This window comes from Mobula hypostoma, chromosome 5 (genome assembly GCF_963921235.1).
Source record: "Mobula hypostoma chromosome 5, sMobHyp1.1, whole genome shotgun sequence".
NCBI lineage: Eukaryota > Metazoa > Chordata > Chondrichthyes > Myliobatiformes > Myliobatidae > Mobula > Mobula hypostoma.
In genome coordinates this window covers 114,973,118-114,992,040 of record NC_086101.1, presented here as the reverse complement: position 1 = coordinate 114,992,040, position 18,923 = coordinate 114,973,118, and the positions used below count along the sequence as shown (strand labels likewise).

The 18,923-nt window shown below is 44.7% G+C and overlaps 1 protein-coding gene across 1 annotated transcript in view; it reads left to right on the top strand.

Moving 5' to 3' along the window:
* The window catches only part of LOC134346945 (IgGFc-binding protein-like), a 235,050-nt gene that overhangs the window by 204,303 nt on the left and 11,824 nt on the right, over window positions 1-18,923 (top strand). The window contains exons 93-97 of the mRNA XM_063048829.1: window positions 4,688-4,846; window positions 5,860-5,990; window positions 8,397-8,596; window positions 12,091-12,229; window positions 18,103-18,231. Coding sequence (XP_062904899.1) covers window positions 4,688-4,846; window positions 5,860-5,990; window positions 8,397-8,596; window positions 12,091-12,229; window positions 18,103-18,231 — 758 coding nt within the window. The remainder of the gene's footprint in view (window positions 1-4,687; window positions 4,847-5,859; window positions 5,991-8,396; window positions 8,597-12,090; window positions 12,230-18,102; window positions 18,232-18,923) is intronic.

The window sequence follows — 18,923 nt, the reverse complement described above, 5'->3', positions numbered from 1 at the left end:
AGAAGGAGAGTGATGGAGTGATACACATGAGTTAGAGGCGGTGGGGAGAAGGAGAGTGATGGAGTGATACACATGAGTTAGAGGCGGTGGGGAGAAGGAGAGTGATGGAGTGATACACATGAGTTAGAGGCAGTGGGGGAGAAGGAGAGTGATGGAGTGATACACATGAGTTAGAGGCGGTGGGGGAGAAGGAGAGTGATGGAGTGATACACATGAGTTAGAGGCGGTGGGGAGAAGGAGAGTGATGGAGTGATACACATGGGTTAGAGGCGGTGGGGAGAAGGAGAGTGACGGAGACACACATGAGTTAGAGGCGGTGGGGAGAAGGAGAGTGATGGAGTGATACACATGAGTTAGAGGCAGTGGGGAGAAGGAGAGTGATGGAGTGATACACATGAGTTAGAGGCGGTGGGGAGAAGGAGAGTGATGGAGTGATACACATGAGTTAGAGGCAGTGGGGAGAAGGAGAGTGATGGAGTGATACACATGAGTTAGAGGCGGTGGGGAGAAGGATAGTGATGGAGTGATACACATGAGTTAGAGGCGGTGGGGAGAAGGAGAGTGACGGAGACACACATGAGTTAGAGGCGGTGGGGAGAAGGAGAGTGATGGAGTGATACACATGAGTTAGAGGCGGTGGGGAGAAGGAGAGTGATGGAGTGATACACATGAGTTAGAGGCGGTGGGGAGAAGGAGAGTGATGGAGTGATACACATGAGTTAGAGGCGGTGGGGAGAAGGAGAGTGATGGAGTGATACACATGAGTTAGAGGCGGTGGGGAGAAGGAGAGTGATGGAGTGATACACATGAGTTAGAGGCGGTGGGGAGAAGGAGAGTGATGGAGTGATACACATGAGTTAGAGGCGGTGGGGAGAAGGAGAGTGATGGAGTGATACACATGAGTTAGAGGCGGTGGGGAGAAGGAGAGTGATGGAGTGATACACATGAGTTAGAGGCGGTGGGGAGAAGGAGAGTGATGGAGTGATACACATGAGTTAGAGGCGGTGGGGAGAAGGAGAGTGATGGAGTGATACACATGAGTTAGAGGCGGTGGGGAGAAGGAGAGTGATAGAGTGATACACATGAGTTAGAGGCGGTGGGGAGAAGGAGAGTGATGGAGTGATTCACATGAGTTAGAGGCGGTGGGGAGAAGGAGAGTGATAGAGTGATACACATGAGTTAGAGGCGGTGGGGAGAAGGAGAGTGATGGAGTGATACACATGAGTTAGAGGCGGTGGGGAGAAGGAGAGTGACGGAGTGATACACATGAGTTAGAGGAGGTGTGGGAGAAGAGGAACTGAAAGAAAGGCATAGAGACAAGAAAGTAGAAAGAGGGAAAAATGGAGTGGTAAGAAGTATAGAGAGGATGAGGGATAGTGGTAGGGATGGTAGTCAAGAAAATCAGAGAACAGCAAAATAGAAAAGCATCAAATATGGAAGTTGGGGGAGAGAGATGGAGGTTCAGAATTGGAATTAGATGTATTTTTTTAAATTTAATTTTATTTTATTGAAATATAGATTCAAGCCATGCGGCCCAGCAATCCCCCAATTTAACCCTAGCCTAATCACGGGACAATTTACAATAACCAATTAACCTACCAGCCATTATGTCTTTACTCTGTGGGGGAAACCAGAGCATCCGCAGGAAACTCATGCAGTCATGGGGAGAACATACAATCTCCTTACTGGCAGTGGCTGGAATTGAACTCGGGTCCCTGATACTGTAAACCAGTGTGCTGACCACTATGCTACCATGCTGCCCCACTGACATATGATGTGAAATTTGTTGTGTTGCAACAGCAATACAATGCAAAGACATAAAATTGCTATAAGTTACAAAAAGTAAATAAATAGTGCAAAAAAAAAGAATGAGGTAGTGTTTGCAGGTTTATGGACCGTTCAGAATCCAATGGAAAATAGGAAAATTCTGTTCCTGAATCATTGAGTATGGGTCTTCATGCTCCTGTATTACTTCCTTGGTGGTAGTAACAGGAATAGGGCACGTCCAGGATAGTCAAGTCAGGTCAAGTTTATTGTCATTTAACTGTAAACATGTATACTGTCAAATGAGACAATGTTTCTCCGGAACTGGGTGCAAAACACAGTAGTACACATAACACACATGTAACACACAATAACTTAGGATAGTGAGAATTAAGTCTACAAATGAATTACACATAGATAAACAAAGTTATGTACATAAATTAAATATTTTGGAGTACAGAACAAATTATCCAGCGCCACTTCAAATGCAATGCAGACATGAGTTCAGATGCCTGGGGGATGAAATTGTTTCCCATCCTGACTGTTCTCGTTTTTATGAATCGGAGTCTCCTGCCTGATGGTAGAAAGTCAAAAGTCAAAGAGGATGCTATATGGTTGGCTGGGATCCTTGATAATACTAAGAGCCCTGCATACTCAGCACTCCAGATAAGTGTCCTCGATCCCTATGACCCTCTCGGCAGTTCTCATGGTCCTTTGTAGGGACTTCAGATACTCAGCTGCTCCGATACCATGGAGATGTAACTTGTCAGGATGATCTCAATGGTGCTCCTGTAAAATTTAGTTGAGATGTGGGGGGCGGGGGGTGGAAATGGCTGGAACCTTGCTTTCCTCAATCTCCTCAGGAAGTGGAGGTGCTGCTGTGTTTACTTATTCAGGGGGGTGATATTGAGGGACCAGATGAGGTCATCTGAGATGTGAACTTCCAGGAAATTGTTGTACTTCGCTCTCTTTACAGAGATCCTTAGTTATGGACGCTGCTTTCTTGAGGCTTCGGCCTTTTGAAGATGTCCTCAATGGTGGGGAAGGTTTGTCCACGATGGAGCTGGCTGAGATGATACAACCTCTTAAACACAAGACATTATGTCTCAGCCCCATACACTGGCTGTTTATTCCTCTCCAAAGATGCTGCCTGACCTGCTGAGTTCCTCCAGTATTTTGTGTGTTACTTTGGATTTCCAGCATCTGCAGAAGCTTAATACCACCATCAAGTGGTAATCGACCAGACACTTGCCACTAGGACAGGTCAAAAGCTAGTAATTCAGTGTAAATTTTAATATCAAAATACATATATGTCACCATATGCAACCCTGAGGTTCTTTTTTTTGTGGGCATACTCAGCAAATCTATAATGGAAGAATAACCATAACAGAATCAATGAAAGTCTGCCCAACTCAGGCATACAACCAGAACTCACTGTGCAAATACAAAAATAAAGAAACAATGAAGTAAATAAGTAAGCAATAAATTTCGAGAACATAAGTAGTTGAAAGTGAGTCCAGACCAAGACCTGAATCTCAACATCCAAAGACACATTCATGTAACACTGCAGGTATCCCTCCCAACATAGGTAATCCTCACTTGGAAACATTGTACCATCATCACTAGAGCTGGTTCCCACAACACTGCTGTGGTTCAAGAAGACATCTCATTACCCACCTCAGGGGCAATGAAGGGTGACCAATCATAAATTGTGGGGCCACTTTATTGAGTATCTCCTCACCATCTACCACAACCGTGTCTTCCTGGAGGCCAAACATTCTCATTCCATTCCCATTCCTGTTCCAAAGTGTCAGTCACGGCCTCCTTTTGAGCCAAGATGAGGCCACCCTCAGGGTGGGGGACCTTATATTCCATCTGGATAGCCTCCAACCTGATGGCATGAATATTGATTTCTCTTTCTGGTAAACTAATTCTTCCCCCCTCCCCCCCACCCCCATTTTATTCCCCACTCTGGCATCTTACCTCTTCTCACCTGCCTATCACCTGGTGCCCCTCCTCCTTCCCCTTGTCCTATGGTCCATTCTCCTCTCCTATCAGATTCCTTCCTCCCCAACCCTTTATCTTTCCTCCCTGCCTGTCATTTCCTAGCTATTGTCCTTGCCCTCCCCACCTCACCTTTTTATTCTGGTGTCTTCCCTCTCCCTTTCCAGTCCTGATGAAGGGTTCTCGGCCAAAAACGTCGATTGTCAAGAAGTGGCAGTCACAGTCCAAACTGGTTCCTGCCAGCTCTGTTCAACTCAGAGAACTGGGTTTTGCCCCACTAATTTTTTCTCTTGTAACTTTGCACAGAGGAGAGGTGGAAGATGAAGTTTGAAGTGAGGCCAGAATTGGTCCTCAGCATTACCACCGAGCGACTGTTCTTTGGAAGACAGATGACATATCTGGCCTGGCTGTTACGCTCTGTTCATTGAATAGCCCATTAACAGTCACATGAAGAACAGACAGGTGTTGGAATTTGATGGTTTGGAGGTGTGGGGAAAAGTCCTGGAAAGTGACTTTGGTTTCCTTGTGGATGTTAACTTCAGGCAGCATAGTGGTTAGCACCACGCTTTACAGTACCAGCAACCCTGGTTCGATTGCTGCCGCTGTCTGCAAGGAGTTTGTACGTTCTCCCCATGACTGTGTGGGTTTCCTCAGGGTGCTCCAGTTTCCTCCCAAAGACATACCAGTTGGTAGGTTTATTGGTCATTGTAAATTATCTTGTGATTAGGCTAGGGTTAGAGCTTGGGATTGCTGGGCTGTGTGGCTCAAAGGGCCGGAAGGGCCTATTCCACCCCGTATCTCAATTAATCAATTAAATCAATGCACTGAGGGCCAACAACGTGAATATTCGGGCAGACGAGAGAGAAGAGAATCGGGGAGCAGAGTTCACCTCGTCACCAGAGTTTTCCTCTTTTAATAGGCGTGAACTGGGCGATCTGGACTCGGGTTTTACCACCAGTGCCTGCTCCTCCCAGCAGCTCTCCACCATGAGCAATGCCAACCACTGTGGAGCCCTGTCCAATCCAGAGGGACCATTCAAAGACTGCCATTCTACCGTGGACCCCACTGGCTACCAGCAGTAAGTATTCCCATCTGCGAAGTCCCATTCAAGTTGCCCTCTTAACTTGGAGGAAGTCAATTGTTCGCTGCTGTCAGTCCTGCAGGTCTACCCCAGGACAGGGGCTCCCAACCTTTTTTTCTATGCCATGGACCCCTACCATGAACCCCAGGTTGGGAACCCCTGCTCTCAGCTCTTCAAAAATAAAAGTTTACTTTTATGGCCCTAAATGTAATTGCTACTCGGGAGAAAAATAATGAAGCAATAAGCCATCCCCTCAAACTACCTGCATCTGTGCCTCGCTCTGCAGCCTTCTCCTAGCACACTTCCTCTTCATGCCAAGTCTCAGAAGAAGGGCCAGTTGTCTTAAGCCCATGCTGTGGGCCTCGGCCTCCAGCATGGCAAAATAACAAGGTACATCTTCGTACCCTCCCTCTCAACAGACCAAGCTAAGTGTAACCAAAGGCTATATTTGGGCCATTGAGGGATGACCTTGCTGAAGTTCACAAAACCACGAGGGGTATGTATACATGGATGGTCATAGTCTTTTCTCCTGAGTTGGGGAGGCCCAGATACAAGATCAGAGGAGAGAAATTTAAAAGAGACCTGCAAGGTAATTTCTTTACACAGAGTGGATTGAGCTGCCAGGGGAAGTATTCTATGTGGTTACAATTACAACATTTAAGAGGCATATGGATAGTTACATGGAAGGGAGAGACTTGGAGGGCTACGGCCCGAACGCAAACAACTGGAATGATCAGGGAGGATGCTGAAATAGGCATGGACCAGATGGCCTGAAAGGACGTGTTTCCACGTCGTATTACTCTGACACTAAGTGAGGACCCTTGAGATAATGAGATTACTGAGAAGAGTCGTATTTGTGTTGAAAGGGCTGAGCTAGAGATCCCTCATCCCAGCAACTTTAAGCATTGGTCAGGGTAAGAAATGGCCTTTAGAGGGAGGTTCTTCAGTAGACGGAGAGATATAAGAAAGAATGGGAATCTGACTTTGCACTTTCTTTGTCTACCCTGCAGGAACTGCTTGTTTGATCTGTGTGCTTTCTACAACATCACCGAACTGCTGTGCGTTAACTTTGAGGCCTATTCGGTGAACTGCCAGGAGCAGGGAGTTCGACTCACCAAATGGAGACAACAGACTGGGTGCAGTAAGTAAGGCATTGGATGCCAGCCCTAATCTTTTCCCTTAGTGAATTACGCCTTCTAACACTTCACAGGTAAAGTCCTCTCAACCAATGAGCACATCTATGCTCTATATTTGGGAAGTATTCTTGAGAAATAACAGAATACTGAGACGCATTTCAGTAACCCTTCTCATCCTCCCATTCCATATGATTGCTTTGGCATCATTAGATACCACTGCTGTTATCTTATTGAACCAATATTCAGAGATTCAAAGTGCACTTATTATCAAAGTATGCATGTAGTATACAACCCTGAGATTCATCTTCTCCACAGACAGTCACGAAACAAAGAAACACCATGGAACCTGTTCAAAGAAAAAAAAATCAAACTACAGCGTCCATGAAACAGTTTAGGAAAGTTCTGTGTAGTTCAGTTTAATTTAACGCTGTGCTGTTTGTTGACTGCAAGCCGCAGAGCCAGTCCGCCCCGATTAAAATCACATGATATAGCAAAAAAAAAGTTGTAATCAGAAAGCAGAAACATATATAACATGAATTGCAGAGTTCTCTAAAAACGAGTCCAATCTACAAGCTGCTTTGAACAAACCTTGCCCAAGACACAAGACTCCTGCACCTTTCTCCAGCAGCAGTGAGATCCAGAGATCTGAAGACTTGCACTGGATTCCACTGCAGCAACAAGGAATATTAAATTAATTAAATAGATCTGGAATAATTATCAGCTGTGATGATTATAAAAATCCCATCACGTTCACTAATATCCTTCAGAAAAGGAAATACAGTGGATTCCGCTTAATTGGGAGCAGTACATTTTGGCCCAATTAGCCAAAGTTTCATGGAGATAGTTTAAAAAGATATAAGGAAGACAAAGTACAGTTTAACTGAGTAGTAAATTATGTATTTAAATAAAACACAGAACAAATTAGAACACTACCAATGCATCTATAGTACTATAAAACTGTATTAGTTCCTAACAGTTATCGAAGGAGGAATTCATCCAGTGTACACTGCCGTGTTCTTTTGATTGACAGTAAATGAACAAAATCAGCACAAACATCTAGTGCAGATAATGGACTGCCTTCATACAATTATTTCGATGATTGGATCCTTCAAATCTTCATTTTCATTGTAGCATTCAAGATAATTGTTGATATCTTAAAATTCTTCGTAGTTTCTAATTTGTTGAAGTAGTGAAATCATTTCATTTTCACTCCCAGCCATTTATGGCATCTCCAAGCCTGAATGTTAGAAACCCCAGTGACCAAAACAGTTCTGAATTGTCTTACTGCTTATTTCTCACCAACTATCAGCAACAAAAATGACACACAAAATACCGGAGGAACTCAGTAGGTTAGGCAGCATCCGTGGAAATAAATAAACAGTTGACGTTTCGGGCCACAACGCTTCTTCAGGACTGGAAAGGAGGGGTGAATATGCAGAATAAAATGGTGGAGGGAAGAGAAAGAGGCTAGCTGGAAGGTATAGGTGAAGCCAAATAGGTGGGAAAGATAAAGGGCAGGAGAGGAGAGTGAACCATAGGAGAAAGGGAAGGAGGAGAAGACAAAAATCATTGCTTTTTGGACACATGAGCAAATGACACTAGTTAGAAACTGTTTGGCAACAGTCTTCTGTCCCAATTAAGTGGCATCGTGAACCAAATAAATTGTGGGAATCCCAGCTATTTTCTCAATTAGTTTTTGTTCTTTGAGAGTTATCCCAAATAATCGGCTGCCCTGATTAACCGATAGCCTAATTAAACAGAATCCACTGTACCTTTATGACTTCAGATCCACTAATGTGGTTGATTCCTAACAGAACTGCAGAAAGTTTATAGCATGGAAAGAGGCCATTCAGCCTGTCATGTTATAGTAGGTCTTGTGTAAGAACAGTCCAGTAAATTGCACGTCTTTGCCTTCTCCACACAGCCATGCTTTTATGCATCTTTCTTTTGATTGCCACAGTTGAATTTGCTTTTCCAAGCAGAGAAATCCAGACCCTAACTACCTAAAAATAATCTTCACATCAGTTTTGTTTTCCTTACCAACAATGTTCCCTCAAAGGTGTGTGTATAAGCATTCACACATCTTTTGCTACTAGTGCACAAAGGAATTTAAAATGCGCACAACAGGTTGTCTCCCTCTGCCTCGTTGATGTGTTAAGTATACTTCATGATCGTACACAACTGCATTTCCTTTTCCTGTTTCTGATGCAGATGGTGTTGGCAATGTGGAGTTTGGGATGATTTGTCTGCAGGTTTTAGAACTGGCTTATTTATATTGTTTTTATTGAAGAAGTTATTCAGTGCACACATGTTATTGTCACTGGGCAAAAAATTGCACAGCACAAGATTTTTGCACACACTGCCTTTGTATAGTTACTGATCAGTCCCACACTTGACTTTGTCTCTTGTAGGTATGAAGTGCCCTCCAAAGAGTACGTACAAGCCCTGCATGACCACATGTCCGTCTACCTGTGCTGATCTCTCTGCTCCCTCCAAATGCTCCTTGCCCTGCCTGGAAGGGTGTGAGTGTGATCGGGGCTTTGTACTCAGCGGCTCCGAGTGCGTGCCATTCAATGAGTGCGGCTGCACCTTCCACAACAAATATTACAAGGTTGGTATCGTGTCTGCTCTCTCCCATCAGCTGTTCAGAGAGAATTTTCTTCCTGCCTGGAAATGGCAGGCTCACCTCTTACAATGAGCGACACACACAAAATGCTGGAGGAACTCGGCAGGTCAGGCAGCCTCCGTGGAGGGGAATAAACAGCGATGCGGAAGATTATAACATCAGAACTGCAAGATGCTGGTCTTCACTCTCGTTGTTGCAGGAGAGCAACATCTATCTATCTCTACCTCTTATCTCTCTCAAGCCTGTCGGTCCCCGAGATGGGGTTGGGGATGCTCGGAGAAGCAACGCGGAAGATTGTAGCATTGGAACAGTGAGATGCAGGTCTCCACTCTTATTTTTGCAGGAATTGCCTCTCTCCCCCTTGACGGAGAGAGAGAGAGAGAGAGAGCCTGTCAGAGATACCGATGTGCTGGGATGGACAGTAGTTTTTGATGGACTCTTTAGAGGTGGGGTGCTTTTGTTGCTGCTTCCGTGGTGAGGTGGGGGGGTCGGTGCTTCTGCTGGCGCAAATGGGGGGGGGAACGAAGGGACCTTGAGGTTCTGATGTTTCTTCCATTCATTCTATGGGTTTCTTGTTTCGTGGATGTCTGTGAAGAGTACAAATTTCAGGTTGTATATGCCTTCTCTGAAATTAAATTTGGCCACTGAACTATATGAGCAGTAGATGTTTCAGCCCCTTGCAGCACAAAACACAGACAGGAACCTGAAATACTGGACTTACTGGGCCCCACTGAATAGTTGTTAAGGGACAGGACTGGTGTCCTAAACTCCGGTTGTTTGTATGGGACAGGGTGAGACCACATATTTGAGCTAATTGACTTTTAAAAAATAACATGGCAAAAATAAAGTTAATACAGCAAGTTGTGATGATCTGGAAATTTCTGCTGAACAAGGCAGTGGAAGCAAATTCAGTAGGAATGGTTACGTATAGACGGAGCACCAACACCAACGGAGTAGTGTGATTACGCATCGTAAATTGAGGGAACGCTTCGTCAAGTGCCTCCACATCATATGCCACAAGCGGGACTTCCCAGTGGCCAGACATTTTAACTCCTTCTCCCACTCCCATTCCGATGTGTCGATCCGTGGCCGCCTCTTGTGCCAAGATGAGATCACCCTCAGGGCGATCTTATATTCCAACTGGGTAGCCTCCAACCTGATGGTATGAATATCAATTTCTCCTTCTGGTGACCAAGTTTCCACCTCACACTCCTCCAGTCCTGAAGAAGGGTCTCAGCCCAAAACATCAACTGTTTATTCATTTCCACAGATGCTGCCTGACCTGCTGAGTTCCTCCAGCATTTTGTGTGTGTTGCTTTTGTACGATTAAATATTATTACTGAATCATATTAGTAATGGTACCCACTGGGCAAATTACAGTGTGGAGCTACAAACCTTTATTAGGTCCATTGTTGTTTAACATCTATATCAATGATCTGGATGATAATGTGGGTAAATGCATCAGCAAATTTGCAGATTAGATTATGAGGACACTCAGTCCTCATATATTGCCATTTAGAAATGCATGCATTAAAAAATGTTCCTCCAGTATGATATCACAGAAACACAAGACAGACCAAGACTAAAACTGACAAAAACCACATAATTATAACACATAGTTACAACAGTGCAAAGCAATACCGTAATTTGATAGGAGCAGATCATGGGCACGGTAAAAAAAAGTCTCAAAGTCCTGATAGCCCAACATCTCACGCAGATGGTAGAAGGGAGAAACTCTCCCTGCCATGAGCTTCCAGCGCCGCAAACTTGCCGATGCAGCACCCTGGAAGCACCCAACCACAGTCCAACTCTGAATCTGTCCAAAAACTTCGAGCCTCAGACACTGAGCACCATCTCTGCCGAGCACTTTGACCCCGGCCCTGGTCGCCAAGCAACAGGCAAAGTCAAGGATTCGAGGCCTTCCCCTCCGGAGATTTCGGATCACGCAGTTGCGGCGGCAGTGAAAAAGGCATTTCAGAAGTTTTTCCAGATGTTCCTCCGTGCTCTCACGTCTGCCTCCATCAAATCAGAATTGTGCACGGCACCCTACTTAACAGATTACAGATATTCATCACCGGAGAGGCTGCGCGCGCTGCGTTGCGTCGCCATCTTCTCCTCCTGCCCATGACAGCAAGATTGGGGGGTGTAGTGGACAGTGAGAAAGACTATCGTGGCTTGTAGCAGGAGCTGAACCAGCTGGAAAAATGGGCTGAAAAATGGCAGATGGAATTTAAAGCAGGCAAGGGTGAGGCATTACACTTTGGTAGAAACAACCAGTGTAGGTCTTACACAGTGAATGGTAGGGCACTGAGGAGTGTGGTAGAACAAAGGGATCTGGGAATACAGGTCCATAATTCATTGAAAGTGGCGTCGCAGGTAGATAGGGTCATAAAGAGAGCTTTTGGCACATTGACCTTCAATCTAAGTATTGAGTACAGGGGATGGGAGGTTATGTTGAAGTTGTACAAGGCATTGGTGAGGCCTAATTTGGAGTATTGTGTGCAGTTCTGGTCACGTATCTAAGACTAAAAGAGGATAGAAAATATTTACATGGATGTTGCTGGGTCTGGAGGACCTGTGTTATAGGGAAAGATTGAATAGGACTTTATTCCTTGCAACGTAGAAGATTGAGGGGAGATTTTATAGAGGTATATAAAATTATAAAATGTATAGTTAGGGTAAGTGAAAGCAGGCTTAAACCACTGAGGCTGGGTGGGACTACAACTGGAGGTCATAGGTTAAGGGTGAAAGTTGAAAAGTTTAAGGGGAATATGAGGGGAAACATATTCACTCAGAGGGTGGTGAGAATGTGGAATGAGCTACCAGCGCAAGTGGTGGGTGCTAATTTGATTTCAACGTTTAAGAGAAGTTTGGATAGGTACGTGGATAGTAGGGGTATGAAGGGCCATGGTCCCAGTGCAGATCAATGAGAGTAGGCAGTTTAAATGGTTCCACACAGACTAGATGGGCCAAAAGGCCTGTTTCTGTGCTGTAGTTTTAGACTCTATGCCTCTAACTGGGCCGCTGAGACAAAACACATGAGCTCTCAGAGGCTTGCACCCAAAAGAAAGAGAGAAAAATGTGGAGGCAATAGGCTGTAGATATCTTTCAGAGTGAATTAGGGCACCATGGTCTTCTCCTGTGCATTTCCACTCTATGAAATGATCCTGATCAATCCAGGTGATTTGCCAGTAGCCTTCATCCCTGTGACACCATCCACATTCTGGTTAATGCCCTGCATAAGCAAGGCCGATAATGTGCTCTCTTCAACCTTGCTCCATTCCTGAAGCGGAGGCCCTTTTTTCCATCACCCACTCCTCCATCCAGGTTTTAAGGTCCATACACTGGCCTGTATATTGTTTTGGGGTCCACCCTTCCCCCGGGCATCATTTTCAAGAGTCTCCCTTTGGGAAATCCCTCCTGGTTGGTGTATACACCTTGAGGTGCCTTTAACTGCTTCCCGCTTTTGTTTCCCACAGCTGCAGGAACACTTCCTCCTGGGTGATTGCCAACAGGACTGCGTCTGTGGCAACACACAGACTGTCCAGTGTGAACCCACACAGTGCGTAACAGACCAAGTATGCACCGTCTACAACTTCACATTTGGCTGCTTCAAAGGTACAGTGCAGACGGGCAAGGGGCAGGCGGCCACAGGGTGGGAGTGGTGAGGCATCCCATGCGTTACTGAACAGAATTTTCCTGAATACATTTAAAAGTGCAATACATTAAAAAAAACTATAAATTACAGTAAGAATTATATATGAGGCCACACAACCCATCTGGTCTGCTCTGTAATTTTATCATGGCTGATCCAGTTCTCTCTCAATCTCATTCTCCTGGCTTCTCCCCGAATCCCTTCATGCCCTGACTAATCAAGAACCTACCAACTTCTGCCTTAAATATTCCCAATGACCTGGCCTCTACAGCCACCTGTGGCAATGAATTCCACAGATTCACCACTCTCTAGCTCAAGAAATTCCTCCTCATCTCCATTGTAAATGGATGTTCCTCAATTCTGAGTTTGTGCCCCCTGATCTTAGACTCCCCCACCAAAGGAAACATCCTCTTCACATCCAATTTATCTAGGCCTTTCAACGTTTGGTAAATTTCACTGAAATCCCCCCGCATCCAATTCTTCCATTTTCCACTGAGTAAAGGCCCTGAGCCGTCAATCACACCTCATATGATAAGCCTTTCATTCCTGGAATCATTTTCGTGAACATCCTTTGAACCCTCTCATTCACATGCTTTCTTAGAAAAGGGACCCAAAACTGTTCACAGTACTTCAAGTGAGGCCTTATAAAGCCTCAGCATTACAACATTGCTCTTATATTCTCGTCCTCTCAAAATGAATGCTAACACCGCATTTGTCTTCCTCATGACGGACTCAACCTGCAAATTAACAATTAGTGAATCCTGCATGAAGATTCCCAAATCCCTTTGCACCTCAGATTTTTGAATTTTCTCCTCATTTAGTAAATAGTCTACACTTTTATTCCTTCTATGCTTCCCGACACCGTATTCCATTGCCACTTCTTTGCCTATTCTCCTAATCTGTCTAAGCGCTTCTGTACCCTCATTACTTCCTCTGAACTACCTGCCCCTCCACCTATCTTCATATTGTCCACAAACTTGGCCACAAAGCCATTGATTCTGTCATCCAAATCATTGACATACTTCATATGAGGATGCGGTCCCAAAACAAAACCCCATGAAACACTACTAATCGCCGGCAGCCAATCAGAAAAGGTCTGGGGAATTATGGGATCTTGCTTTTTGCACATTAGGGCATGTTGGTTTCTACTTTACAAAGGCGATCACATAGAGTCATAGAAAAGTACAGCACAGAAACAGGCCGAGCCATTTAAACTGCCTACTCCCATCGAGCTGTACCGCGACCATACCCCTCCCTTCCATGTACCTATCCAAACTTATCTTAAACGTTGAATCCGAGCTTGTATGCACCACTTGTGTGATCAATGAATGCATGCTCTAGTTGGCAGAATTAAAGTTCAAAGTTCAAAATAAATTATTATCAAAGCGCATTCTATATATGTCATCATATACAATCCTACAATTCATTTTCTTGTCGGCATTCACAGTAAATACAAGAAACACAATAGAATCAGTAAAGACTGCACCCAGCAGGATAGACAAATAACCAATGTGCAAAAGACAGCACACTGTGCAAATATAAAAAGAAAGAGAATACATAATAAATAAATAAGTAGTACTTAGAATTATCACTAATACCAATGCACAAGGCAAGAGAAGAGACTGCTGCCACTGTAGCTGAGATATTTTAAATTTCCACTGGGCACAAGTGAGCTAACAGATGACTGGAGGACAGTACACATGGTCCCCTTTTCAAGAAAGGTGGCATGGAAAAGCTTCCAGATCCTCCCCTAACAGATTCCTTCTTCTCCAGCCCTTTACCTTTCCCATCCACCTGGCTTCATCTACCAACGAGCTATCCTCCTTCCCCTCCTCCCCCCCCCCCCCCACCGCACCTTTTTATTCTAGCATCTTCCCCCTTCCTTTCCAGTCCGGATAAAGAGTCTTGGCCCAAAACATCGACTGAACTCTTTTCCATAGATGCTGCCTGACCTGCTGAGTTCCTCCAGCATTTTCTGTGTGTTGCTATAGATAAGCCTAGTAACTATCGCCCTGTGAGCCTAACACCAGTGGTAGTGGAGATGCTGGAAAAGTAGCAGACTAATGATCATGTGGAAAGGCAGGGACAGGTCAGAAATAGATAACAAGGGATTTTGTCAAGGGTAAATCCATCTGACCATATTGATAGAATTCTTTAACAAGAAAACAAAGCATCGATGAGGGCTGGCTATTAGATATAATATACACAGACATTAATAGAGCATTTGATAAGGTTCCAGCATGGGAAACCAGTTCAAGAGGTTAGTTCAAAGGTTTCATTTAATATCAGAGAATGTATACAATATACAACGTGATATTCTTACTCTTCACAGACGTCCATGAAACAGAGAGAAAAACCTTAAAGAATGAATGACAGGGAAACATTAGAACTCCAAAGCCCCCCTCCCCCACACACAAGCAACAGCAAAAACATTAACCCTCTCCCTCCCCCTCCTTCCACCTGCCTCAGCAAAAAATCAGCCCCCACCACCCATGATGCAAGCAATAGCAAAGCGCCCCAAAGAGCCTATGATCTAGAGTCCATCAAAAAAACACTGTTCATCCCAATATTTCAACATCTCTAGTGAGGGAGAGACCAGGTGTCACTTCTGCCACGGCGTGAGGGGGACAAACAGCTTGCTGTTTCAGTGTTACAGTCTGCAGTGTCACTTATTTCGACAGTGGTGTGCACTGCTGTCTCGATGTTCCACAAACCCTTTCGCAACACTTCCATTGGTGACACCAGCAAGGAATCAGGTTGTCCACAGGGACGCAGGGCCACACCCCAAAGGCACATGTCTTCCAGGCCGCTCGGTGAGTTCCGAGAGCCGAGAGCAGGAACTCATAACTATGACAAACGGCAATTTGAATGCAGCTGTAGATCATGGACTCCAACAGGACCCCAGCCACCTTGAAAAGGAGAGAAGTGACATTAAAGAGAAGAAACAAATTTAAACTGTTTCACAGATGAACTCAAAGAAGTCGCCCTCTGGTGCATCTTTAGTTCTGGGATACAGCACAATGGAAAATTGGATTCAAACTTGACTTGCCAATAGGAGCCAGTGAGTTGTACTGTTGGATGCCAGTGACTAGTGGGGTACCACAAGGATCAGTTCTGGGACCTGACTTTTGCTGTTTGTTATACATGTCGGAAGCATGATCAAAAAGTTTGTGGATGTCACAAAGATTAATGGAGGTGTTTGTGTGGAAGGTAGTCTTTACAGGTTGCGCCAGTGGTGAGGAAGGCAAATGCGATGTTCGCATTCATTTCGGGAGAACTAGAATATAAAAGCAAGGATGCAATATTGCGGCTTTATAAAACACTGGTGAGGCCTCACTTAGACCACAAGACCAAAAGATATAGGAGCAGAATTAGGCCATTCAGCCCATTGAGTCTGCTCCACCACTTCCACAGGGGTGAATTCATATTATGATCATTTGCCCCTAAGGGTTCTTTTACCGTAAGCTCTCTAATCAATTCTGGTTCATTGCACAACATCCAATCCGGAATAGCTGATCCCCTAGTGAGCTCAACCATGAGCTGCTTTAAAAAGCCATCTTGTAGGCACTCTAGAAATTCCCCCTCCTGGAATCCAGCACCAACCTGATTTTCCCAATCTACCTGCTTGAGAGGATGTAGAGAGGATGTTTCCTATGGTGGAGGAGTCTAAGACCAGAAGACATGGACTCAGAATAGACGGACGTCATTTAGAACAGAGATGAGGAGGAATTTCTTGAGCCAGAGAGTGGTGAATCTGTGGAATTTGTTGCACACTTGGCTGTGGAGGCCAAATCATTGGGTATATTTAAGGCAGAGGTTGATAGATTGTTGATTGGTCAGGGTTTGAAGGAATACGGGGAGAAGGCAGGAGATTGGGGCTGAGAGGGAAAATGGATCAGCCATGATGAAGTGGTGGAGCAGACTCGATGGGCCAAATGGCCTAATTCTGCTCCTATATCTTACGGTCTTATAGTCTTAAACTGCAGAAAGATATAGATGCTTTGGTGAATTGGGCTGAAAAATCACTGATGGAGTTTAAACTAAAAAAAAATGAAGTGATGCATTCTGGAAGCTCTAATAAAGGGGACCATGAATGATGGTGGCTGGAGAATTATTGAGGAACTGAAGGACCCTGGAGCCCATGTTTCCTTGAAAGTGGCCTTTTAGGTGGCCAACACAGTTAGGAAGGTATATGGGATGGACATTGGCCCTTCTTATTCAGGGAATTGAATAGACCAAGGTGATTATGTTCTACCATTAGGAAACTGGTAAGACCTCTGGTAAAGCATTGTTATAACACTAATCAAGTCCAAGATTCACGAAAGACGTAAAAAAGGTTGAAAGAGTACAGAGAAAATTTACAAGGATGTTGCCAGGACTGGAGGACCTGAGTTATAAGGAAAGATTGAATAGTTTCAGACTTTATTCCTTGAAATGTAGAAGATTGGAACATAGGAGATTTGATAGAGGTATACAAAGTTATGAGGGGTATAGATAGGGTAAATTCCAGCAGGCTTTTTCCACTGAGGTTGGTGAGAGTACAGCTAGAGGTCATGGTTTAAGGGTGAAAAGTGAAAAGTTTAGGGGGAACATGAGGGGAAACCTCTTCACTCAGAGTCGTGAGAGTATGGAATGAGATGCAAGCACAAGTGGTGCATGCAAGCTCCATTTCAACATTTAAGAGAAGTTTGGATAGATACGTAGATAGGGAGGTATCCCGGTGTAGGTCAATGGGAGTAGCCAATTTAAATGGTTTCGGCAGGGATCAGATGGGCTAAAGGGCCTGTTTCTGTGCTGTACTTTTCTATGACTCTAAAATTGCTTCCTTGCCTTTTCCCCCTCAGCAGAAGTAAATTAAACCAAGCAAATTCTCTATCTCCAGCTCCAGACTCTGTAGGTGGTTCATACTGATTGGGGATGGGTGTGTCTAGTGTTAAGTGTTGTAGCCCTAGGAGTGCTGGGGACAGTGCAGAGAGATCTTTACTCTGCTTAACCCTGATCATTGGGCCCTTGGTTTGGGCCTATCCAAGAGACCAACGAGAGTGATAGCTCTGAAATTATTTGGGCCTGATTAGAACATAGAACATAAAACAGCACAGCACAGGAACAGACCCTTTGCCCACAATGTTGTGCCAAACCAGCTAAAAAGCACCGAAATGAATCCCTTCTACCTACACCATGTCTAAATCCCTCCATCTTCCTCACATCCATGTGCCTGTCCAAACGTCTCTTAAAAGCCCTTAATGTATTTGCCTCTACCACCATACCAGGCAGTGCATTCCAAACATCCACCATTCTCTGAGTGAAAACTTGCCCCTCACATCCCCCTTGAACCTACTCTCTCTCACCTTCAATGCAAGCCCTCTGATATTAGACATTTCTACCCTGGGATACAGTCACTCCCAGGCATCTATCTGTGCCTCTCATAATCTCTAGAACCACTATCAGATCTCCCTTCAGCCTCCAATACTCCAGAGAAATCAGCCGAAGTTTATCCAGCCTGTCATGATAGCACATTCCCTCTAAACCAGGCAGTATCCTGCTAAACCTCTTCTGCACCCTCTCCAAAGCCTCAACATTCTTCCTACAGTGGGGTGACCAGAACTGTGCACAATAATCTAGATGTGGCCTAACCAGAGCTTTATAAAGGTGCAACATAATATCTTGACTTTTGAACTCAATGGCTCAACTCGGATAATGGTTCTTGGGTTACCAGGCACATTGTCTTAACATGTGAATTGCAGAAAGCTGCAATTCCATTCTGATTGCCCAAAGAACCAGCAGATAGAACACCTCACTGGTTCTCACTAACCTCTTTCTCTTCCCTCTTCCTTAGATGGGCCATGCCTAGCCTACCCCTGTCAGAATGGAGGAACTTGTGTCCCCTCGGGAAAGAGCTACACGTGCACGTGTGAACCTGGATTCACCGGCAGGAACTGCGAGACAGAGCAAGAGGAGATCACTGGTAAATATCAAACCACTGGCCCTCATATTCATTACGTTTATATATCCTGAGACTGGAATTTGGAAATTTAGATGCCCAGCAATAGGTTCAGCTGATGATTATAATTACGTTTTGTAACTTCAAAACATTAAACTAATTCAAAGGAAGATATGGGAGTCCGAAATGCGGGTCTAACTTCGCTTACTTTAAGTGAGGCACACACCTATCATGTGGTCACATGATGACATATGCAATTCACACATTACACATATAACTCATAATTAATTATTTAAATGAATAAGAATGCTTAATCAAATGGTAATATTGAAATAATTAAATACACAACAGTTATTTTCTGTTCTCACTATTTCTGTCTTGCTGCCCCCTCTTCCTCATTCTCTCTGCCCCCTCCTCTTCCCTCGCTCTCTCTGCCACTTTTTTCCTCACTCTCTCTGTCCCTCTCTTTCTCGTGCTCTCTGTCCCCCTCTTCCTTGCTCTCTCTGCTCTTCCTCACATTCTGTGACCCCTCTTCCTCATGCTCTTTGCCCCTCTCTTCCTCATTCTCTCTTCACCTCTCACCATCGTTCTCTCTCCTCTCTCCATTGCTCTCTGTGTCCCTCTCTTCCTCACACTCTCTGTCCCTCTCTTCATCACTCTCTCTGCTCCTCTCTTCCTCGATCTCTGTGCCCCCCTCTTCCTCACTTTCTGCCCCT